Here is a 26779-nt window from a genome sequence, read left to right as displayed (position 1 = left end):
GAGTTAGTGATGCTCTGTCCACATTCCTAATGGAGCTGCTGGAGAGCTAGTAACCCCCAGCTTTCACAGGCCTGTGTTTCTCATCAGAGGCACTCTTTCAATTTTAAGACGGACAAACTAGGGCCAGCCACGGTGGCCTAGTGGTTAAGTTCAGCACACTCTACTTCGGCAGCCCAGGTTCAGTTCCTGAGTGCAGATCTACAGCACTTGTCGGTCACTGGCCATGCTTTGGCGGTGGCTCACATACAAAAAGAGGAAGATTGGCAGTGGATGTTAACTCAGGGCAAATCTTCTTCAGCAAAAAAAAGTCGGGGGGAACTACAGGGTTCTCTACTCATCAAGGGATGTTTAGAATTCTTGTCCCCTAGTAAATATCAGTTGCACTTCACAGTCATTGTCATCTAAAAATGTGCTCCCCTCCCTCCAGTAAATACACAAATATTTACGTTCCCTCTGGGAATAGGTACTTTCTCCAGTTGAGAACCACTAGTATATAGCACTGCCCCACAAAAATATGATGTGAGTCACATATGTAATTTTTAATTTTCTAGTAGTCACATTAAGAAAAGTAAAAAGAGACAGGTGAGATTAATTTTAATAATTTATTTTATTTAAACTGATCTAAAAACATTATCATGTCAACATGTAATCCATATAAAATTATTAATTAGATATCTTATATTGTTTTTTGTACTAAGATTTCAAAATCCTATGCATATTTTGTGCTTATAACACTTAATTTAGACAGCACATTTCAAGTGCTCAATAGCCACATGTGACTAGAGAATAAAATATTGGTATAGATGAATAAATACTCCTAAAGTCCACACGGACCTAGGAGCCCCCTGATGCCTGGAAAACCATGGGGCATGCTCTCACCAGACTTAGATAACCATCCAGGGTAAAAGAGCTCACAAACGGGTTTGGCTGAGATTACTCTCACCAATTAACTGGTTAACAGGTATGTGGAAAGATGAACCTGGGATTTCTGCGGCAGCTGGATCAATTGTATGAAAGAACGTTCTTCTCATCTAGAAATGTTTTAATTGTTAGAGCTGAAAAAATGCACATAATTGGACTTTTGATCCTGCTTAAGGGTATTTTCCTACATGTGATGCTTAAAAATAATTTTACCTACTATGGCCATAAGTGTTCTTTTCTTTTATTTTTGCTGAGGAAGATTAGCCCTGAGCTAACATCTATGCCTATCTTCCTCCACTTTATATGTAGCTCACCACCACAGCATGGCTGGTGAGTGGCGTATGTCCACGTCCTGGATCTGAACCTGTGAACTTGGGCCTCCAAAGCGAAGCTCACCGAACTTAACCATTATGCCATGAGGCCAGCCCCAGTGTTATTTTCTATTGGTATTTTCAAACAGAATATGGCCACAATTCTTTATTAAATCCTCTATTCAAAGGCTATTTGATTTTGAAGTACTCAAGTATTTCCAAGGTCCTCATGCTTTTTATTTTTATAATTTAACTAATGAGAAGCAAATTGTTTTTTCTGGGTGTAGTTTTGACTCACAAAATTCTTCTAGTGATTTCTTTGTTTCTCTTCCAGAGCTTTCATTTTTGAAAAAACTGTTCTTTTTCTCTAATTAAAATATTGGATTCTTGAAAAAATTTAAATCATAATTTAGATATTCTTCTTTGTTCAGAAGAATAAAAAGCCTGATTCACCCAACCAAGTGGTGGTTGGCAATGTCTCATTCTTTATCCAATGTGTCTACCTCATTAATCTCTCTGTTCTCATCTGGGCTGATCAAGAATTTTGTAACTTTTAAGTGAATCATTCATTTCCATTTACACTTTAACAGAACAATTTTATTGTTAATTTCAGGTTGTGAATAATGATTTATGGATGTACAGGAAGACAAGTATACTGATGAGAAAAATAAAATGAAAATATTCACTCACTGTGCATAACGGAAAATCCCACATTTAAAAATGATCCCCAAGAGTACTTTACTCAGCTAGTGGATAACTTTTATAATGACATGAACAATGACAATCTGTCATAATTAAAAATTTCTTTATGTATTAATTTCACATGTGCATAACTGAATAAAGTAAATTTCAGTCCCCAAACTCTGAATCTCTGAATAAGATCTAGATAGATAGCAATCAACATGTTTTCAACAAAGAGGACTTTCTTATCATTATCCAGTTCAGTAGCAGAGTTTTGAGGCTATGAGTTTAACTTATTTATATCAATGCTCCAGAATTAATAATGTCAAGTATTATAATTTTTTTCCAAAATAAATTATGAAAAACAGTAACAAAATTTGTCTCTTGTGCTTTGATAAGATATTTCGTTCTGATAGAGAAACCATAACCTGGTCAAGACCTGCAAATGTTAAGTAAGGAAATGTCCATTACGATAACAGAAGAGTAAAAATTGTCTGATAGTTCAGTAATATATATTTACTGATATATTGGTGAAATTTCGTGTGTAGTCTCTGTAAGACTTAGTATTAGCTTAAGTCTTTCTACCTATCTTAAGCTTAACTGGAGTTGAAATCCCTTCCATTGAAAAATATCCCTTAACCCTGTTAAAAATAGTGGGTATTTTTCATTAACTTTGACTTCATGTTTTTTACATATAGTAAATGCCAAAGAGAAAACAGATCCCGGGATTAAGTTCTCATTTTTCAACTACAACAGATAATTTATGAATTAATTATATGTTTAGGGATCTTGAATTAGATGATCCCACTATAAAAGGTCTAATTCTTTGTTTGATGCCCAACATACTTTTCTTTCTTCCTCCTTTCATTCCAAGGCGATATACATTGTATATATTCCCAAGCCAATAAAACTGAATAAAAACAATTCTTGCCAGGGTCTTTTCAAGAAAGACTTAGAGTTTTTTCCAGGTATTATTATGAAATTTACAAAACAAATCTGCCAGAATATGCAGAGTTTTGGAAGTAAGGTCTACACTGAAGGATTTCGGAGTCAGTCAGGTGAGCAGAAGAGGGTTCCAGAACCCAGATAGGAAAATGTTTTAGAAGTCAGCAAATGCCTCTCCATTCTCTCAACTTGGAATTGGAGACAAATATCTCCCTGAGTTTCTACTCTTTGGGCTGTTGTTTATCCCATTCTATATGATATATTTCAAATGTTTCATGTTGAAAATAAATCACACACTACATAGATATTTGCTGTTATTTTCCATAAGAAAAATTTAAAAATAGACCTCAAGGCTTGCAGATTTTATATTCAACTACTTGTCACCGCACAGGCCACATGTGTTATGTTGCTGCTAGATGTGATTGAATGGTATATCAATAGGTACCTTTTTTTTCTTTTCATTCTCTCAGTGCCTATGTATGTACCCATGTCTTTTTATGCATGTTGGGTTGGAAATATAAAGACAATTGAAAAAAAGAGAAGAAAATGTGCTACTAAACAGTTGCTCAAATAAGCATTTAAGAACTTAATTTCAGAACTGATACAATGTATCCAACCTAATAGAATAGTTCCTTCTTCACAGGAGGCTTCATGGAGACTGAAGCTGCCGCTCAGGAGTCCCTGGGCTTAGGCAAACTTGGAACTCAAGCTGAGAAGGATAGAAGACTGAAGAAAAAGTAGGTTTGGAGATTTTTTCCTCCTTTTTCTAACTTTTATTTACTCTTTATCATTGTTTGTGGGGAATTAAAAAGAGAGCAGTTGGAAACAAAACAGCAGACTGAGGCAATATTGTCCTGGTGTTCCCGAGAGCATTCTGTGCTCGAGTTTCCTGGTTCTAATGGGCTACAATTGGAAATGACTATATAAATCTTTGGCCTGTAGTAGAAGTAAGAATTTTCTCTAAGAGACCAAAACTCAAGTATATTTAAAATACTTAAATGTAGCCTTACCAATAATGTAGTATTTTCTTTGATGTTAAAGTCCATACTGAATTGGGATGAGAAAATGAGAGTGTACACCATCCAACTTCGTGTTTCCTCTCATGACAGTTAAAGCCTCTCCTCTTAAAATGGAGTATTTAAAAGGAGAACATTTCTCGGACTGATTGAATAGAAACTTATTTTAGACTGCCGGCAGATTGTTTTGCATCTGTCAGGAAACTGATAATGTATCGTTTCATTCACATATAATATGCAGCATTTAAATGACTTGCAAAATTGGCAAATGTTGAGTCTTAGCAGCTGTTAGAAAGCAAGAGGGGCCATAAATAACATATTTTTAAAGTACGTAGTAACGTTTTTAGTGATGAAGTAGCACCTTTAGCATATGTTCTTTAAAGCCAAAGAATTTCTCTTTATTCCAGAATCTACTGGTCAACTACTCCTTTTCCTCCTTCTCAAATATTTATTACAGTATGATTATAATTTTCATGTTTACCTTCTTTCCTATGAAAGAATGGTCACTGCTCTGGTCAGCATTTTGGTAACAGATATTCTCACATGGTTAAAAGTATTCAGTCTAATCAATTTACATCATATTTTGCCTTCTCACCTGCTTTGCAGAAGTTTACTAATAAGGAGGAAATATATACTTACAAGTTATAGAAGAGCTCACTAGCCTAACTATCTCAGGAATTTTCTACTTATTACATTTTGATATATCCAAATTTAGTGGAAATACTGTGCTGAAAAAGGAAGTGGCCTTAGGAGCATTATTTCTTGAATAGAATTAAATGTGGAGTCACGTTCAAGGCTGGTAAATATTTCTTCTTTCGTTATTGATCACTCAAAAATATAATTGAATACTATCATAATCTCTTGGAAATCTCTTAATTTTATATATTCTTATTAAGGAATGTTATATTCAATTGTATGGTTATTTATTGGGAAAAATCTTCTAAAAATTTTCTCTTTGTTAGGTTCTTTAAAACTTATTTCAAATCTAAAGGACTTTTAATTTTATTTATTTAAAATTACTTCAAGTCTAAAAGAATAAGAGCAATCAAACGCAACCTGGTTAATGGAGTTTTTTTATTTCCCTTAAGCCTTAATTCTCATTTTTCCCACAATGAAATGTTTACAACTAATGGCGATCTGACCAGCTGTCACACTGCGTACAAGGTTGATATTGTGGAAGTGCATCACACAATTCATTCGCTGTTTATGGGACCAAGTTAAATGTCCTTTTTAACAGTTACCAAAGTTAAACATTTCAATTATAAAATGATTTTTAAGTAATATATTTAAAGTTAAAGGTTAGCTATTATTAATTTTATACACTATTAGAATGATTTAATATTAATTTTGTGGATTATTTTTCAGATCCTAAGTACACTCACAGTCAAAAACTGATTTTAGTTTTCGACTTAGTGTGAAGATCTTACTAAGCTTGACTTTCGTGTTTTATTTTGCAGTATGTTTCAGCAAAATAATTTTAAGATGTATTAAACAGAATACTTGTCTTTAATATTAAGAATATTCTATAATACAATAAAGGCTAACATTTCTCTGTACAACTTTTTCCTATAGAGTAATAGTGTTTGGGTTAAAATGAATCCAAGAAGGCAAGATAGAGTTAACTAATGGAAGGATGGAAGTATTTCTCTTATTGTTGACTATCCCATAGCAAGAACTCTAGGAGCAAAAATATGCAATTAGTAATCACGAGACTTAGTAAATAAGTACTACCACTTATTCAGGGCTTGCATGATATTGTGTCTTGATTTCTAGGTTGCCAAAAAGTGAAGTGTTTTCATGTAATGAGTTTTATAAGACAGACACGATAAATTACTTTTAAATTACATAGTTTCAGACTTTATTTCTATCAGATCTTATCATTAATTATTATTAAACGTTGACTACTAGTTCTTGAATTTTTTAAAGTATTTAAAATTTTATTTAAACAATTCCAATTTTCTTTTTTTAAAAGACATTATATCCTCTTTAAGTGCTTCAAGGAATCATACTCTTTTATGTGTTCAGATTTCATGGTTACTGGACTTCTTTCAAGATGGAAAAAAAATTCAAGCAGATTTTATTGAAAAAATAAACAAAAACAAAAACGGCGCAACTTCTTTCAGAATGTAGAACACTATAAGTTGCACATGTATAGTTGCAATGACGGTGGTCTCCAGCTAGTTGTTTTCTACATTCTATCCACTGACCGACCAAAATGATGTTTCTAGTACAATGTACTTAACTTAGACCTACGTTCCCTGTCCCAGAATTCATATCAGAGACCGGTTACTCTCTGTGAGAACAAACAGAACTGGAGAAAAATATCGTTTTCAACTTCACTAAGATATCAGGTATCTACAGTTGACAATCTGTGAATTTAAATTTAGCTGGGAGAAACCTTCTCTAAAGAAGTTAGTTACAACATATTTTTTAAAACCATATGGGGAAGATAGTTTCAGAGAGCAGCGTTCGTTCAAGACTTTCCAAATTCTTGTGAAGTTCAGAAATTTATAATGTTGGCAATCTCAAACAAAAGTCTAATTTGAGCTACGCTTACCATCAGCAAATTAAACTACATAGATTAGAACATCTTATTAGATCTGTCTTCCTAATTTATTCCACTTTTGTTTTGCTTTCTGGTGCAGCATTTGTTTTGCTTACATTTCCAGCTATTGTCGTAGGATGAGAAAAAGGAAATCAAGAATCCTGGATCTGCTAGAACATCCACTGTTCCAGAAAATCTTGTCAACCTTTACCTTTCTGCATTGGGTATTTTCACGCAGATGCTATTGTCCATCAGTGCAACTAGGCCTCAAGTCCATCTATTATTGTGCCAACTGCTTCAATTTGCCTTATCTTTCTGTACATTCCTTCAAAGCTTCAATTCCATAAATTTCTCCAGGAGGTTTACATAGACTTGATAACTACAATAATTGTGTCAAACTGAAACTCATCTAGTAATTCTTCGAATACTTCACATTAATTTTTCTGGTCTTCCTCATCAAAATTTGACCAGTTTTTCTGTAGCTTCATGGTATACCTCTCCTAATCTTTAAGGATTGAGGCACTTCCTGTTCTCAATATCTGTCTACATGTTAAAATTGTGATTCTCCGTAGTTTTCTCAGTGTGGGCTCCCTCTGGAGTGTCACTACTCTCTGAGATCTTATCCATCATCCTTTGATTTCATTGGTCTCCAAGCATCTTTTCTGGTTTAACATGAACTAAACATCTTTCCCATTTCTAAAACTCACATTACAAGCAACTAGACCTGAGAAGTTCACCTCTTCTCTTTCATACTTGTCACCCTGATCTTCAAGAACTTATTTCTCTTTTTTAGCTCTCCAGCCAATGTTTTAAGCTAACCTAAAGCTACTTGCTCAGGATGGCCAAGTAAAGCCAACCACATAGCTACAAAAAGTAACTGCATGGCATAATGGAAGCTATTGTAAGGTCAAAAACTTACTTGCTCTGGCCCATCAAAAACCTCTATTTCGGAATGTTCTTTAACTCCCCAAATTTCACTAGAGTCTACATGCAGATATTTTAGGACTCAACAAATAAAAACTCTGTTTTTTGCCTAAGTTTAGAATCTATTTGATGATAGACAAAGGATTCCGACAAATTAGAGATCAAAATGCCAGCTTTGTGGCCAATAGAGCTGTTAGAATATGACTAAGGTATTTGGCCAAAAAGGGGTTTCCTAAAATCTGAACCCCAAAATTAGATAAACTTATTTGACTCAGAAGAAGCTGGATAGTCTCAGGCTTCTGAGGTACACAAATATAAGCTTCACCTCTTCTTAAAAATGGCATCTACAGGGCCTGGGCCCATGGCCTAGTGGTTAAGTTTAGCACACTTTGCTTTGGCAGCCTGGGTTCCTGGGTTCAGATCCCAGGTGTGGACCTACACCACTCATCAACCATGCTGTGGTGGTGACCCACATATAAAGTAGAGGAAGATTGGCAACAGAGTTTAGCTCAGGGCTAATCTTCCTCAGCAAGGAAAAAAAAACCCAGCATCTACAATGTTATGTTTCTATAAACAGGTTACTCTAGAATCAAGGACCTGAACTCATAAGGAAGGAAAAGAAATTTTATGTCATTAGGATCTTTGCCTAAAGAAGAGTTTTCAAAGTATTAATCTAAAATATATTTGCATTACTATCTCATCAGATTTCTTAGCTTTTTTTTCCTGAAATATAATTAACTGCTGATTTCCCAAATCATCGTCTCTGGAAATGTAATGATAGGGTGCATGGCAGCCTTCCAGAGTCCTTGAGCCCTGAGAATACAGTTTACACCTAAAATTAAATGATAATTGCTAAAAGTGTAAAACTGCTGGTTTACAGTAATTTTCCCTCAGAACTTTGAAGATATTGCTCTTCTGGCTTCCAGTTATGTCTAATGTCAATTGATTTTCACTTTTTTAGGGTTTCTTTTTTATTATTTCTCTCTCTCTCTTTCTGAAATTTTTAAGATTTTTCCCTTTCCTATGGGGTTCAGAAATGTCACAAGTATGTTTCTATTCAAATATATTTTGTTTCATTTTTCTATTTATACTTTTAGTCTGCAGACATGTTAGATTGGACTGTCTTACCTGTATTGACCTAAAGGATTTTCAGTTCCAGGCTCAACTTTGATTCCAGAAGCTTATTTTTACAGAGACTTATGTGATAAAAGAAAAAATTGCGTGTTTCAGTAGAAATATACCTGTCTAATTCTCACAACAGTCTTTGATAGTCAGTGAACATTTTAAAATTGACCAAATACCTAGTGAATGGCTACGTATCTCCAGAAATATAAAATCTGAAATCTTTATCTTAAGTTTTTATCTGCTAAATATTTCACTCCTGCATTTTTAACACTGTATAATTTTTTATTAAAATATTATGCATGCTGAAATCTTCTGTATCTTGAGACTTAAATTGAAAGATACCATATGAATATTAATATACTGACTAACGTCACTTTCAATCTTTAGTTACAATACAGGTAATATATTATATGTTAAAATTTGCTATGTTCTCCTGAATGGATATCATTGCTGAGTGAATATGGATTTCATATTTGAAATCAATTTTTCAACATCATTAAAATGAAATTAACATTCCGACTCAGCTATCAGCAGCCTCCCCCAGAGAAGCAGTTCTATCCCTGGAGCCTGGCAGTCACAGTTAATCACTACCAACGGATCTTTATGTTAGAACTTCAAAGACATAAAAGTGAAGCTCCATAGATTTAGTTAATTTATTTCCATTGCAATCCTAAGGGTCTCCTTCAGTGCATAATCTTTAATGTGTTTTGAGACTCCGCATTTTTAATCTTTGGCATTTGGAAGGTTCAGCGTTTGCATATCTCTAAGCAAAATAAATGTCACTAAAAATATTCATAATTAAAGGTATCACAGATATTCTACAACATTCTTCCATTTAATAAATATTTATTAAGTGCCTATGTGCCAAGTTAAACTTATAAATGAGTTGTGTTCCAGAGGTTAATTTGTGAGACATGCGTTAGAAGCTTTGAATATTTCCCATTTAAGTTATGCTATATATATGGAAGCTAAATGTCTTTTCTTCCCCCACAAAAGTCTATTTTGTAAGCGCGCTGTAGGAACTGATTCTGGCTAGATAAAACAAAAAGGGGAGTCACAGTAGAGTATCTCAGAGATTGCAGAAACAACAGAGCCGGGACAACTCCGAAATTTCAACAATAAGAGATTTTGAAGTATTTCTCTAGGGTGTTGTCAAGAACTCGTATTTTCTATTTCACCCCATTCTGAATTTTAAATTCCTGGGTGAAAGCATCTGATTGGCCTAGAGTGGAGCAAATATTTTCACTTGGATCAATTAGTTCTAGTCAAGGGTTCATTTAGTACAGACATGGCTACAGGAAAACACTCTGAGCACCAACTCAAAATGACCTGATGAGGTCAAATATTTCAGAGCCTAAACCCAATGTTCTCAATATTTCTCTGGGAAAATCTGTACTAATTTCCTACTTGGAACTCCAGCAGTATGTCTTCTCTGCCTGCGCTGAGCTGGATATAGCTCATTAGCTCGTCAGCTTGCCTTCTGATTATGGATAGTCCTGCTTAGCTCCAACTGTAGACAATTGTAAGAATTCTTGAAGCTAAAAAATAATAACATCCAAAGACTAAAGGCCAAAATGCATTGAAATTTGTTGGGAAAAATAAAGCCAAGGGACATCCAAGTGCGTTTAGATGTATTTGATCGATTTGGAGGAAGGAAAAGAACGTAGAAGGAACAGGGCCGCTGCTGTGAGCCAAGGGCACAATGTTAGCAGACTACAGAGTAAGTAGAACACAAGCCCTATACAGTCTCTGTATTTCCTGCCCAGGAGACAAATATTTGACATGGAAAAAGTAAAATAAGAAGTAGTAATGGAAAATTAAAACCTAAGACAGTTACACGTACTAGAAGAATGACCTCTTTTTCTAAATAAATCCGTATCATTTGTCCGGATTGAGATAAATGCTAGATTAAGGGAACATGCAAATGATAACTTTTTACTCATTCATTTAATGTCTATTATGTCTCAAGAACTGTGTTAGAAACAACTGACATTCGAATTATACAGTTCCATTCTTCAAAGAGCTTGCAGAAGACAGACATGAAAACAGATTATTGCACTTAAGCATTTCTGGGGCCGTGATCACTTCTTTAAGCCACTGGTCTTTGAACAGAGTGAGAAAAGTGCCACAAGCCTAAAGCCACCTAATGTTCTTACTTAAAAGTTGTTCCAAGCTAAAGACTGGTCAGCTCACTGTTAGTTTCCGAAATAAATGTACAACATTTATTAGATTATTTTTGTGCAATAAAAAGGGGATTATTAATAACCAAGAATAAATAGACTTTTTAAAGAATAAACCCTTAACTTTTTCAAAGATTTTCTAGACATATAGATGAGGAAAAATACTATGGGAATATCATTAAGTTCAGCAAGGTATTTAATTTACTTATTGCTGATACTTCTATACATAATATTGGAATGAGACTAACAGAATGGAGTTATAGCTGATGAGACCACTGTAATCAAAGGGACTGAACAAATGAACTGACAGTGACTGAATGAAACAAAAGGTGGCAGGCTCAACACTTTTACAAGTGATTTAAATGAAACTATCTGATTTGTGGAAGAGTGAAGCCAGAGGCACAATTAAGTTTTTAGATAAATTATTCTGTTTAAGGAAGACCATTACAGAGAGATCTAAATCTAACAAGATGAGTTTAATAGGGGAATTTATATAATTCTGTATCCAACTTCGTGACTATACTTACCGATTCTTGGGTATAAGAGGGTATATATAATTTTAACTGCAACTCCTAAGAAAAATGTTTCTGCAAAAAAGGCAAATTAGCAATGCCTGACAAGGAAATTAGTGGTTTTCGATATCTGTAAAAGCAATTGATAGAGGCAAACTTCTATGCACTGACCAGATCGTTACTGCATATTGAGTTAATTTCTGGGAAATATACTTGAAGCAGATGTATTCAAACCAGCATTGTTCTGAGACACATGACCAGTGTAGCAAGGTGATACCAAACTGTGTCTTCAAGGAGTACTAGAAATAATTAGGAATGTGTGGCGTGTAGAGAACAAAGATCCAGACGCTGACAAAAGAAAGAGCAATTAGACTTGTTCTTTATGGCTTCATGATAAGATCTTGGGCCAAAAGTTAGAGGTCATTACAGGTAAATTTGAGCTGAGTCTGAGTGAGAACTGTTAGCAATCACCAATCTGGGAAGAAAGAATGGACCACCTAGAAAGAGCTGTTCCTCAGGATTCTGCCCAAAATAGACGTGCCAAGCATGGGTATGTGGTAGGATAATTACATGGGGGATTCGAATTTCAGCTGAGAGATCGTATTACGTGCTCTTTAAATTGTCCCTGCCCTGGGATTCTATGATGCTCTATATAATTCAGAGAACTGGACTCAAGAGAACCTCGGCTTTTTAAGCATTGCAGTGTCTGACATATTAAGTACTCAAAATTTATGTCCTGAAAAATTGAATGCTTGAATAGAAGCTGAGGAGGGAAAGAACTCTACGGTGAAGAAGAAAATGGAACAGGAACTGAGGCAGTGACTTCTACCCTGAGGACCAACCAGAAAACTGGGCTTCATCTTTGCCCTCATTCTTCTTTGTCTTTATTCTTCCTCTGTGCACCTCCCTTTACTATCACTATCACCTCCCTATACTATCACTGTGTATATTATCTCTTTAAACTCTCTCAAATGAATTGATTTCCTTCTTTCCTTTCTCAGGCCATCATACTAAAATAATTTCCATACTTCCAGTCTTGTCTTCCTGTAATCCACTCTTCACACTTCAGCTAAAGAGATCGACCTAAATCACATGTCTGAAAGCCCTCAATTATTCTCTCACGTTGCTAGGACAAATTCCAAATGCCTGTATATAGTCCAGAAACCCCTATGATATCTGATCCCTGTTTATCTCACCAGTTTTATCTCTCCTTACTTCCCATCTAGCATGCTGTGGTCTTAGTAGACTTAGTATCTATTTCTTGTTTATAATTATTCCTATCTCCTTTTGCATATATATTCTGTTTCTTTTTCCTCCACGTCTTTTGTATAGTGATGAGAATAATTATTTTATATGAGATCAATAACTAATAATCACACCAGGCATTTACGATATGCTAGGCACTATTCTACACATTTTACACATATTATCTCTTTTAATTTTCACAAAGTCTTTGAGGTAGAAATTGCTATTTCCTTCCACACATGAGAAAACATGGCTTTCCAGGCACCATGGTATATAAAAGCTCAAATCTCCTGAGCCCAGTTTTCCTCTGAATTACATAGGATCTTAGGATGCTAAGGCCATGATGTAAGGAGTGGGTAGTCTAGGCTCTCAGCTGGACCTTGAATACCCTATCTAATTTTAAATGGTCTACATAGGAAGTCAAAAAAAAATCCCTCTCTCTCTTTATACTCTGAAAAGAGTAGCATACTTTTTCCCCTAGAGAATTAGCTTCTTATCCAACTCTATCTGTTCCTTCAAAATAATCAACAAATATATTTAAACCAAACACCTTTTTAAGACGGTGAGGGGGAGGTAGTTTTAAAGCACAAGATGCAGCCATGTTATAAAATTGTTTTTTTTCTGCTATAATGAGCCCTATATAATATTTCAAAGTTAGATGTAAGAATAGTAATGATCATTAATAAATAAGGCATGTAAGAAATTTAAATGTGTACTTGAGTCAATCTAACATCATTCATTCCAGTAAAACTTACAAAGTCAGTGTCAAATAACAAGGATGATTTAGTTCCTTTTTTAAAAGAAAAAAATTCACTAATTAGGGTGCATTTAAATAAATGCTGACATCTTACTCCAGAAAGAATTCTCCACATTTGTTTCCACAAATATAAGTTCTTATATTACCTCTGTATTGTGTTTTTCATAAAGTCTTTGAAGATGTGGTTTCTTCCTATAGTTATTTAAAATTAGCCATTCATGAAACAAGCTTCTCATCCTTGTTTCCACACTTCTGAGACAGGCAGGGATCACTTATATCCTATTGACAGGTTTATGTAAAAGAAAGTCTACACCAAAAGCTTTTCATTCAAAAATACACGTGTATGTGTGTATATGTATATTTTATGCATATGTATATACAAACATACAATTAAATGTCTTTATTTCAGATTTTGCATAATCAAAACTTTAATTTTGGGCTTATCTGGGTTAAATTTGCTAGGCACATGACCAAGAAAATTCTCAGAAGAATAAAGATTTCTTGACCTTTTTTAAAGTTTCAAATACTTTAACTATTGGAAGTCAATATTAACTTTAAAGAAAAGTTATTTCTGAACGAGTGTGCTGATGAATCATATTTAAAACTTCTGAACCATTCAGACACCTCCCATGGTCATATTCTGAATCTTGTCATTACCCCCAAATCATTCTTATCTCAAAATTGCTAATTCAAGCATAGTGTTTCTTCCTAATCACGGTCTTCTCCTTTCAGCTGGCTTTATCAACTTCTTCCACTATCATCTTTTATTAGCTTGGATTCTTTCTCACTGCATGAGCCCCTTTCTGTCCTCTCCCTTCTCCCTATTTAACTTAGATTCCATGTCCATTATTTCAGCACTCTTTACTCCTCTTTCACTTGGTCACATCTGCATATCGTAACTATAGCCACTAGTGAATTTTCTTTTTCCGTGTCTGTACTTGGGCACCTCTTTGCTGCTGGAGAATATTAACACAGGGGAATTTGGACCAGCTTCATTTGGGAATTCAGCACTTCCCAGTAATCCCAATATTTTTCTCTCACCAGTCTTCTTCCTACTCTCTGCATCTTTTGATGGAGACCTCCACTGCCCTCAAACCTGCGTCTTCTGCAGATGAGTTCACATTCCACCTTAGAGGGAGAGAAAAAAGAGAAAGTTCTCTTAATTATTTGCTGCCAAATACACACTAACATTTGCCCCCATCCTGCGTTATTGCAGAAAACCAGGCTTCTCTCTTCTTACTTAAGACCATCCCTTCCCTTCTGAATTATGTTATGCCGATTTCTCTCCATGTTGCTCTTGGAGCTTCAAATTCTGCTCTCTTCTGTGTTGTGACCATCAGCGTTTAAACATTCTCAAGTCTCACCTATTAAAAGAACTTCTTTCTTCATTCCACTTTTCCACTCCAGTTACTACCCATTCACTCTCCAATCTGGTGTTCATAATTGATTTAAAAATATTTCTGAGTCGACAACTTAAACTTTAAGAAGCAGGAGGCAGCTATATTCCCCACACGAAGCCCATGTAGTGAATTATTTCTCATGCGAAGTTTTACATCCAAAATTGACTAGTTTATAAACAAGAGAGGGCCCACTCATTTAGGAAGAGATCGAGAAGGTTAAAGTAAGACAACTGAAAAGTTTAAGGCGCTCATTTTGGAATACAAGACATCTGTTAGCTGATAATGCCCTCTTGATGTGTCTGGATTTTTGCTGTTGTTCCCAAGGAAAATACTATGCCAGTCATTGGATTTGATCTTATTCATTACATGGCAGCTTAGAACCTGTTCTTTTCTACATCAATTAAAAGTTATTATTTGCCTATTAATAACAGTGGCCTTTAACTGAAGAACATTAATTCTTGACAATCTCTCTTGCTATTATCATAACCTTGAAAATCTGGAGTGAAAAGAAAAAAAAATGAGGTTATATGTTATTGTAAATAACTGCATGTAGAAAAGAACATCAATTTTTATATGAAGAAAAATTAAACACTTTATCCAGACCAGAAAAACTGAAAATATATATTACCTCTGACATAAATTTATAATATATTAACACAAAATTTCTCACAGTCATTTATGAGTGTAGCTTTCTGGCTTTTGCAGATTTTTTTTGAAAGTTATGAGCTGAAATGCTTACTATTCTAAAAAGATCGCTGCTCAGTATTGCTCTTAAATTAATTGACTTAGGAGAAGAAAGTTCACAGAAACTATGAGAAATCAGACAACTTACACAAATTGATAAAAAATATATTAGAACTTTAAGCCATACTTTTTGAGTAATATCTTTATATTTGTATTTCCTGTTTATTTTAATAATTTCTCTTACATTTTATATTTAAGGTATTTTTATTGGTACAAATTCATATTTTAAAAAACGATAACTAAAAGTGTGAGAAATATTAATATTCCACTGTGTGCAGATTTAATCAACTTGTTTTATCTGAGAGCCAGTCCTAGATAGCTGGGAGGCTGGGGAAGATCATTTTGTCCCTGGTAATAACTGGCCCCAAATACTTTTGGCAATTTTCATGGAAAGCTCAGAAATTCCCTTTTTTTCAGAGCTCATCAAAGAGTTCACAGGTATGTTGACAGGAAAACCACTTTAACCACCTAGAAGCTATCTCTGTTTGGTCTTAATTTTCTTTCTCCTGCGCGTATGATGTGAAAAATATGCCTTAAATTTCCTAAGACATTCTAATCCCAATTTCTATGGACGTTTATGTTTTTGCTTGTGTGAAAATTCGAAGAGCTTGCCACAGCTGTTCTGGAGCTGGGTCAAAGAATATGCATTCTCCAAAACGTCCATTTCACAAAATAATACACGGTTTCTCTGAATGAATGCATTTAGAGGAGGCACGTGCACGGTGTTCCACTGCACGTCGAGCTTTCTTTATAGTGGTTGTGTAGTAAAAGAAGAAACTATCTAACTTGCTTGATTTCTAAAGTAGAATTTCTGCTTCATATTTTGTTATATTGAATATATTTTGTGAGTTGTAAAGTTTTATTTTTCTAAGAATGAGTCTATTATATGCTTGAATAGAAAATTTAAAATAATATTACCATGGCTTTTTGTTAGATTATTTAAATTCCGTATTTTCCCAGTGCCTCCACTATATCCAGGGAGCAAATGGGCTACTTCAAACATTATATTTAAATCAGCGTTGTTTTTGTGATGATTTCTGGTGATAATGGTGAACCAATCTAGTTCATCTTTCTTTCCTCAGAGCAACGTTTATAACATCTGTCTAAATAAACGTTTCTATTGAAAGAAGCTCAATTGGCACAAACACAACATTTATTTTGCCAGTTCAGATAGAGGAGGAGTAAGTTCTGTGACAAGTGAAGACTGATAGAACTCTCTTATGCTTTTTCGTGTTCTGATTACCGGCACATACACATTCACGAAAATTATTACTATTATTATGACAGGAATGTACAAATTCCTTCTTACCCCTTAATTTGGGGCAACTTAATTTGTTGAGGAAGTTGAAGATCAGAACCTACTAGGAATTTTCAATAAACCACGTACGAGAACTAGAGTCCAGATATTCTGCCCCTCAAACCAGTGCGTTCTTCAAGTTGCTGCCTCCCTAGAAGTCGGCTGTGCTTTTTCTTGAGCTCTGAGCGCAGGCTTATAAGGCTGTGTGAGAACCTGAGCACCACTTAGTAAGTTATTGCTTCTGTTTGTAAAACAACCCAGGAGTGGACTGTGGTAATGTTTTTGGACAAGGTGCCTGATTTCCTCCTGGGGTATAGCAGAGGCTGGGAAAATGTGGTCATGCATGTTTCAGAGTGGCTCATTTTCAAGAGACAGACTTACTGGTCAGCTATTAAACTGCCCTCAGCCTGATGCTTTTGGACGCAGTGAGTATGTGTGTCATGGTGAAATAAAAAAGGACACCAAGTCTTTCTCATATCTGAGCTTTTGCACATCTGAAATGATGCTCTTGTTTTATTCCATGGCTTTCTTTGGATTGAAATGTATCCATTAACATTTGTGTGCTTTTCTTTTCCATCCGTCCTTCTCCATCTCATGAAAAGCACATCAGGGTAAGTTGAATCACAATGGCTGCTGAACATGTTTATTTTCAGCACCATCCTATTTTTCTTTTATCTTTAGTATTTCTCTTTTCAGTTGTAACACAAGCTGCACTGCCTCTGACGTAAAATGAAAATTATGAAGTGTACTCATTTCCACACCATACAAGGAATCATTGGTTCAGAGAAATGTTCACGTTCAAATTAATTATGGTGGCTTTTCAGGCACTTCTATTTCTTTGGTTCTATGAGACACACATCAAAGGACATTCCCAACGTCACTTCCCCTAGTTCTCAAGTCATTCTCTAGGAGTTAGTGTGGCCTTCAATGAGGCTTAAGAAATAGTGTAGGCCTCTTCAGTCCTTGAGACTGTGCCACATGACTGCATCTGCCTGTGGGTTCCCCGGTGATTTGTGGAGCTCAACCAGCATTATAGTCAAGAGACAAACTTGTCATTTACTAGAACTTTCTCTTAGATGAAAAGGGTTAAATGCTGGGTCTTCTCCAGTAGAACTTTTACACCTAGATTCCAAAGTCGTCATTGGTTTTGGACGTTGTTTTCATTGTTTTCTGTACTGCTGGTTAATTTTTAAAGCTTTAAATATCTATACTACTCGGATTATCATTTTAAATTTGAAATCCTACTCTTTGAAATAAAATTAAAATATGTTATCCTTTCCTAAAACAAATTGGGCTCCAAAGTAAAACAAGTATTATGCATATAATATTTATAAATATTTGCTTTAGTGTCAAGTCTTGCATTGGCAACATGGTGAGCTGTTTAAACACCTTGTCTGGGGAGAGGTATTGCTTTTCAATTCAAAGTAAAAAATATTGGGAGGAGAAATAAAATGGCTCCAATGAGATACAATTATCCAAGAAGCTACGGAGCATGTCACCAATTGGTTGTGTGAATATTTTATAAACCAATACAAGGCCATGTGCTTGGAAATACTACTTAGTTCATTAGAATCGTTTATATTTGATATTTTTTTCTGGCTCTAATTTTAAGTTACAGTTACTACTACTAATTATTTAGCAATACAGTATTGATTTCAGCTAGGATAATTTATGATATTAAGGAAAGCTCTAGAAGGTGTTCTTAAAAATGAAAAGTAAGCTGTGATTAGAATACCATTCAACTATGCTGGCCAAATGCAAGTTGTAAGCTCTTATTTTTTAAAAATAATAAATATTCTGACGCTGGATTTTTAAACCATTATTTTAATCTCATCATGTAATATTGGTCTTCCATTTTCTAATGATTTTTAAGTTTCATGAGGAATGTAATCCCAAGAAATGAAACTTTATGTCCCTGTCCCTTTTCAAAATAAATATTGAAAAATAATGAGTGCATAATGCCTTGTCATTTATTGATTAAGAAACTGATATATTTGCTTCAATTCTAAAATTCAATTTCTTGTTGTCTTGTACAGACTTCCAGAACTTAAACATTTCAGGACCCCAAAACCTTTTTCACAGTACAATTGCTAAAAGAAAGCTTAGTAGGATAAAGTGTTAGAAGAAGATAATGCAGTTATAGTGAAGATGTGGGAGGGTTTGAGGTGGAAAGAGCATTGAATTAGGAAGCAGAAGACAAGAGTTTAAGCCCCAGCTATTCCATTTGTTTGCTGCATACTGTTGAGTGATTGACACATTCTCTGTACTTACTAATATGACTGTCAACTTCCTGCTCTTCACAGGAGTATGAGAAAATTTGTATAATCTCAGACGCATGGCAGCTATAAACTTCAAATCTGAGTTAAAGAGGCCTTAAAATTAGATGAAGCACTAAAGCAATCTAGTCTAAATGATGTCAAATAACCTGAAAAATCACCAGCCGTCCTCCAGTGAGTCCCCAGTTTACCATCAGCAGGTGTCTGGGGAGAACAGACCACAGTGTCTTGCAAAAGTGAAACTGTTACATGAAAAGTAATACAGGCCCCTCTAGTCTTCAATAACAGCCTGAGTAATTCTATTGCTCTGTCACATTTGTGCATGTGTGTGTGTTTATACCTTTTTAATGGTTTTAAAAGTGATTAAATTCAAAATAAAGTGAGTAGAGAAATTACAGAAATCCCAACTCAAATTCACAAATAAATTAAATTTCTTTTTTGAGACTATACCCTCCATCTCAGAGCAGCTTGAAGAAGAAAGATTTCAATCGGAATGAACTTTGGTTTTAATATAATCAAATTATTTTAATTCTAAACAACCTTGCTTGTGTTCTTGGAATCTAAATAGAACACCACTTCAATGTGTAATGGATGTTTATGCACAACTTCATGTGAAAATGGGCCATAATAGGACACACAAACACATGTACACTTGTGTTTGCACACACACAAAATCACAGTATGCTGCACATTCAAAATCAAGTCAACCTTGTTAATGTTGAATTTGAAACTTTTAACTGTATGGAGCTAAATATGTATATTCAGGCAATCAATGTTCTAAAGCAGCTGATGGGATTTGTGACATACTCTGTTTAGAATAATTATGTTAATTAAGATATGTATTTCCAGCTTGCAGAGGTTAAAAAAAATTGGATGGCACCAAATTTTGTTCACATCTGGTGACCAGAATTTAAAACAGTTTCTCATATATGTAATTTTGATTTTCATAGAATTTATCAACAAGTATGGATTCCTGAATGATAAGATTATAGCCCCTTGTCTGATTGAAATTTGAGGATGTCATATCCTGTTTACCCTCCTGGCTGTTGAATTTTAATTGAAGAAGATACATTTTACAGTTAATAACGACATGAATTCTATGGAAGTTTACTGCTAGTGTTATGTAAGGAAGATTTATTCTCTGTGCTACACTGTTAAGAAGTAGATTCAACTGTCAAATTATTTTGACTTATGTTTTATTCTTGGTTCTTATTGAGCCACATATTTATTTCTTCTGGTTATATCAATAACTAAGTACTCGTCACGTGCCACAGTAAATGAATAAGTCCTAAGGATAAATTTTTCAGCCAGAGAATTACTTTGTATTACAATTACATAAAATCAATTAAACTAAAACAAATTACAACAAATTCAGCTTTTCCATCCCAATTAGATAAATGAGACTAACCTCCTTCCTCTGGCCAGTATGTATAATCTGATGTTAGCAAAGAATAACCAGAAAAGAAAAGTCAGTTTTTTCTTTCTCTTATAATATTGAAGATTAAAATGTGTGAGAATGAGGGTGGAGAGACAATATATATATTAACCAGGAGGTCAAATAAATATATGCCACTTCTAAATATAAATGAACCACAAGAAAAGATAGAAAAGTGATTGACAATCATTTCATTTAACACTAACAATGAAGTGGATGTTATTGTCCTCCTATCTCAGTTAGGAAAAGTTCAGAGAGGTTGATTACCTAAAGGATGGTATAGGGGTTAAGGGAGCTGACTCTGCGGCCAGGTTGTTAGGGCTCAAATTCTGGCTCTGCCACCTGCTGGTTCTGTGACTCAGGTGGTCTCTGTTCTTCAATGTCTTCACCTGCAAGTGGGTATCAGTATGTATCTTATTGGGTTGTTGTGAAGATTAAATGAGTTAGGATAGCACATCACACATAGTAAGTGATGAAAGCACGTTAACTATTACTATCTGGAATCCCAACCCTAATTTGTCTACACGCAGAAACTTTGCTTTTTCAAACCCCAACATGATATCTCAGAAAAATATGAAACAGTTCATCAGAACAAGAGAGCACATTAGATAAATCTCTATTATGGTACTTACTACATTAAATTGTAGTAAAACTTATTTAATTACATTTAATTTTTAAAAAAATTTTCAATGAAAGGTATAATAAGTACGATAACTGGAGTATATACAAGTTATAGTATTTGTGTAGAAGAGAGAATTCTGCCTGAGAGAGGTCTTGCAATCTTAACAGGAAGGATAAAGCATGAGCTGTGTCTGAAGGATAAGCATGAGTTTGCCACGATTGTGATGCAAAGAAGGATGTTCCAGGAAGGAGGAAAAGGCATATACAAAGTCGTGGAGGGTAAGACAGGATGAAGTATTTGGAGAATGACAAATATTTCGGTACTGATTGAGCAAAAGAAGCTGGGGAGACTGCCAGAAGCAGATCACTAAGGGTCTTTTCAGTCATGCTAAGATATTTGACCTTTATTTTTAGGACAATGAGGAGGTGTTTAAGTAGGCAAGGCTTATAAAATATTTGTGTTTAGAAAAGTCTCACTGGAGGTTGTAAAAAGTGTGTGGAGGGGCAGTTATCGAACAAGAGACAGAGAGACTTGGCAGTCAAGGAAAGTTCTCATTCCTTTTCGAGGTGCAATAAGTAGTTAGATGTTAACAAAAACCTAGACTACTTAAAAAGCTCCCTATAACCAAGGATCCTAGATGACTGCCAATGCTGAGCGTTTTGTGGATTACAATATAGCAATTGTTCAGAAGATATGCTTAGCTAAAGCATGCAAATAAAAATGTGTAGTGCAGTGGAAGAGCAAACTCATCTCCAGGACTTTAGAGTCTTGGGAGGGAGAAGAGGCCCATGCATATGGCGCTAATCACCAAACTCTATGGTGATGCTGACACCCTAAGATTCCAGCTTTTAAATAATGAAAGAGTCATTATGGACTAGGATGATCACAAATAAAAGGAAAGTTCATGATTTAGGCAAACTGTAAGATTTTGCTAGTCGAAGAAGGTGGGGAAGAACTTACCAGCTCTGGAAAATGGTACTTGCAAAGGTGGAATTGGTCATGCACAAGTTATTTGCCCAAGTAAGTTTTCATTTCTGATTAGAAGTAAGGGAAGATGATTAGAAAGGTGAATCAAGACTAAACCAACTTTCATCTTTGTAATCCATGTTGAGGGTGACACTTTAAGCATTTGAGCAACCAGTGAAGAGTTTTCAGAGGACAGTGCCATGATAAATTGCTGTTTCCTTTGTGCAAGTCAGTGTATAATCACAATACGTATATGTTCTCATTTAACTCTCATATCAACCCTCTGAGGTAGGTGTTGTTGTTAACTTCATTTCTCAGATGAAGAAACTGAGGCACAACAAGGTTAAACTGATTTGTCTATGGATGCACAGTTAAAGAGGGGAGGCACCAGGAATTGAGCCCAAGCATTCTGACCTTAGAGGCCACTGTATGATCTGCTCTGCCATCATGGCAGATTTTTTTCATGCCAGTGTATTAGAAGGATACGAACCCTAGAGAGAAGGACCAATTAAAAGGCTGAGAAAAAAACATGGTGGCTGTGAAAATAGAAAGTAAAAGAAGATGAACCAGAAAGTGCGGAGGAAAATTGACAGGCATTAAATGTAAGGTGACTAAAGTGGCCATCCTGAGTGACAGAGAGAATGGTACTGTGTCGAATTTAGATGGTCTTATACCAATTGGCAATCCCAAAATAGCATCCTAGGCTAAGTGGTCTGAGAATACAGTCTCTGTTCACTCACAGAGATGAACCATCACTTGGGAAGAATATTGGGGAGGAGACTTTACCGCCACCAGGGCCTATGACATTTTTGAGTAACTGATGAATTTCATTTCTCAGAGTTGAACACTTTATGGAATTTGTTGACTTAAAACTTGTGCTCACCTATGATAAGGGCATGAGGACAGGGATTTTGTATGCCCTGGGACTAACCAAGTTGTTAGGCAGTCAGTCATCTGATTTTTATGGACCTACCGTGTGCCAGGTTTTGTCTTCAGCAAAGAATAAAACCGACCAAATCTCTGATTCAATAAAATGTTAAAGATATTCTAGGGAAGATTGCTTAGTACTGTGGGGTGTATAAAAGGAAGTAGTAAATATTGCTTCAGGGGTGAGGGGAGGATGGCTTCAGAGAAGAAGTATTTTTGTTGTGTCTTGAGAATCAAGACAAAGTAAGAGGAGAGATAAGACATGGAGGCACATGGACATCATTTAATGTAGCAGAAATGTACTTATAAATGCAGGAGAGAGAGCTTGAGCCCCCTCCCCATACTCCACCAATTAGGTCACAATCACAGTAGTTGAGAAGAGACGTAAAACCCAAAGAGGAGGAGCCAGACATTTCCATTTGGATTGAGTCACTGACACAAAGTCATACGTGTTTAAATTAGTCTGGATTAGAAGTTACACACCTGGCAAATGCTCTTGGTTTATTTACGTTTTTTACACATTCTTAATCCTTTATCTAGAAATCCCGGGGTCTAGTTATTACTAGGGTGCCACACTTTGTTCTTGTCCTCAGATCAGGCGTAATGAGCATGGGCTTCCCACTGCACCGTTATGTATGGATGTGCAAATTACTCACACACCTGACTGTTCATCACATCACATGATGGGCCTTCCTAATGTGTTACTTTCAAGTTACAGTAACTCGACACCATATCAAGAGAGTCTGAGACCATTGGGGGATCCAACAGCGTTCTTCATTGCAGATGAGAATGTGTTTCTTGAAAATACTCAATGACTCAGAAGATTTTCTGGTTCAAAATGACCTTCCCTTATAATTTGTAAGGGAGTTTTTCTTGTTGTTTTTTTTTTGAGTTTTGTCAGAGGCAATGACAATCCTGTGCCTGAGACTCCCTATAAAAGGAAGTTCTGCTGATGTCCTCTAAAATCTAGTTTAAAATTTAAAACAAAAACATGTGCCCATAACCATCTGATGTATAAGGTTATGTTTAAGCTATATGTAAGTGGTCCTTTGGGAAAGGATAATTGAATATTAGATTGCTGGGGGAAAAAAAGAAAGAAAAATAAAAATGTTTCTGTAGGCTTGAATAGAAGGAAAGTAATTTTCAGACTCAGATTTGTACTGGAGAAAGTGACCCCAGTGTCTCTCTGGAAGAACAACTGTCACTTGACCTTTAAAAAGGTTGATTCTGGGGTACATAGAGAATGCATACCTTTCCACATATGGACCAGTTGAACAGAAAAGACCAGTATATCCAAAATGCCATTTGTGCCAAATCACTTTTTTATTTAGAATTTCCTGAACAGTTCAGACCCAAAATATCTGATGAGGACGAGCATGCCCCCATACAATTAACGTTCCCCTTGATAATCTGTTAGGAAATCATCACGTATTCAACTTGGTGATTTCCAGCTATTATAGTATTGCCCATATTGCTTTATTTTTCTAACGTTGCTTCTCTCTTAAGCTGATATGTTCAGATATATGTCTCATAAATTCTGTGTGGTGCAGATTTTTTTTAATAGTTTAGAAGAATTAAATGTAATATTGCTTTGAGAATTTCAATGCATTTCTTTACACAATTGATACTGCCCTGGGTTAAGGAAAAGCCGGTCTGGAGTCCTGGTGTGATCCCCAGGCATCTGCTCCTGCTTTGGCCTATTTCTGCACAGCTTCAAGTGTGTACGCTCCTAGGCCTCTACAGAGATTTGGCCCCGTCAGCTGTGGACCAAAGGGCAGGATCCACTGCATTTGAGCTCCCTTATTCCATTATCTTTGCACACGCGGACTAAAGTTATTATATCGTGAGAGTTTGTGATTTAAACACAACAGACAAAACAAAAACAAAGAAAAATTTTAAAGGACCAGATTATCCCATGATTTCCTAAACAATTGTATGATTAAATTTCTGTTCAGAAAGAGACTACAAGTATTTGAGCATATGGGATTGCATCTTAAGTAGATTCCTGTCAGGGATCCCAAACCAGATCTTGGAAACATCTGGAATTAGTGCTGTTCTGACAACATTGCTCAAAAAATGGACCAAAAGAATATATTATGATACATAATTTACGAAAACACGAAGCACCTAAATGTAAGCACTGGCTGACATGTTCAACATTCTCGACTGCTTACTGAACACATCTTCTGTGTCTGACCTTGTTCTAGACACTTCAGATTCACCTCTGAACAGAATATATGAAAACATTGGTCCTTCAAGAGCTTATTTTCTATCAGGAGATGACAGACTGAAGAGTAAATAACACTCTATGTTAGAAGATAAGTGCCATGGGAAAAATAAAGCAAGAAGTGGGGACAAGGAATGTCTGGTGGGGGTTACAGGAGGGAGAGGAGGAGACATTCAGACAGAAGGTGACATTTAAAGTAGGGAAGGAGTCAGCCAAGTGGAGATGGAGGGGATGAGCATTCCAGACAGAGGCAACAGTAGATGCAAAGGTCCTGAGGCAGAAGAGGCCTGAGCTGTTTCCAGGAAACAAGAAAACCAGTCTTGCTGGGTGCGATGGAAATTGAGTCAGAGAGACAGAGAGGATAGGGTGGATCCTGACGCTGCTTCAGGTTTTATTCTCAGTGAGACAGGGAGTGACTGGAGGGTTATGAGCAAAGAAGTTACATTATCTGACTTAAATTTTGACAAGATCACTCCAGCTTGTGTGGTGCATTTTTATTAGGGAATTAGTCAGAAGTTTCACAGTTAAAATGTTCTTGTTTTTACAAATGGCTTTTGTGCAACTTTTATAATTTACTTGTGAAAATGTTATATGCTTTCTAGGTGTTGAGTGCATATTTGCTTGCTTTTTTACTAAATGTAGCAAAAACCAATTGTAAATGTATACTTGTTTCTTCCCCTTTAATGCCATTCAGCTGTTACATAACTGGAAGTGTTCCTTTCCCTAATGGATATAATGTTAGAGCCCTTAATAATATTCTTCAGCTCTGTGGAGACCTACTCTCAATTTTCTTGCACTTAGTCCACGCTCAGTCCTGCCTCTGCTCCTCCACCCTTTCTGCTTATCCTGCTTGGAGCTCCATCCTCATCTCCTTCCTAATTTCCCTTCAAAGCCAGCCCAGTTGCCACAAAGCCTTCACCAATTGTTTCCATTGCTATTAAATCCTTTCCCCAAATCCTCAGAATCAGAATGTGCATCTATTTGTGTATGTGTTGTACTATGTTTTCAGATAGTTTCATGTGTTTGCTTTTTCTATCTAACCAGGGATCTCCTGGAAAACAGGGTCCGTGTCTCTATTTCCACAGGTGTTCAATAAGTACCTGGTGGTTGGTTGTTTGACCCTTCAACACATTTCTATCAATATATTCATCACAGCAAGACCAGGCCATTTGAGTCTGGTTTGTAATGAAGGAATGTCATTGGCAAGCCTGAGGGTGATGGTGGAGGAAGCCCACCTAGTTTTCACTTTGGATTCAGGGCAACAGTGTCGCTGTTCACTTTCCCAAGTGCTGAATAGCTTACATGCATAACAGTTCAAGACTTCCCTTGCTATCCCCTCCAATGAAACAGCAGTTAATTTATCTGTTGCTTCAACTGCTATAACTTCAATTTTTTATTTTGCCTCCTTGATTCTTTTTTGCACTGCATTTTTGTTGGTAGCATCCATCGCCAATAGGGAAAGCTCTCATGTTGAAAGGCATTTTTGATTACATATTTTAAAATATTACGTAGTCCACCACAATGAGATTAATTGGTTGATCATAGGAAATCATCAAATGCTTCATTTGGGAGTTCATATATGATCTTAATGATAGATTACTAAGCATGAAAGACACACATCCAAAGTAAAAAAATTAACGTATTACGTTTTGATCATTTGTATGTAAGATCAAAGCATACTAAGGAACAGAGAATACATTTTCCAATAGAGTCTTGGCCAGGC

At 35.7% G+C, this 26779-nt stretch overlaps 1 protein-coding gene across 50 annotated transcripts in view; it reads left to right on the top strand.

The window, feature by feature from the left end:
- The window catches only part of PPFIA2 (PTPRF interacting protein alpha 2), a 454616-nt gene that overhangs the window by 387192 nt on the left and 40645 nt on the right, over positions 1–26779 (top strand). For all 50 annotated transcript variants that reach the window (XM_070599410.1, XM_070599421.1, XM_070599415.1 and 47 more), the window contains one exon: positions 3502–3595. In XM_070599410.1, the coding sequence (XP_070455511.1) occupies positions 3502–3595 (94 nt within the window). The remainder of the gene's footprint in view (positions 1–3501; positions 3596–26779) is intronic.

Source organism: Equus przewalskii, chromosome 29 (assembly GCF_037783145.1).
Source record: "Equus przewalskii isolate Varuska chromosome 29, EquPr2, whole genome shotgun sequence".
Lineage (NCBI taxonomy): Eukaryota > Metazoa > Chordata > Mammalia > Perissodactyla > Equidae > Equus > Equus przewalskii.
The sequence above is the reverse complement of the archived record's forward strand: the minus strand, read 5'-3'. Positions and strand labels throughout refer to the sequence as shown.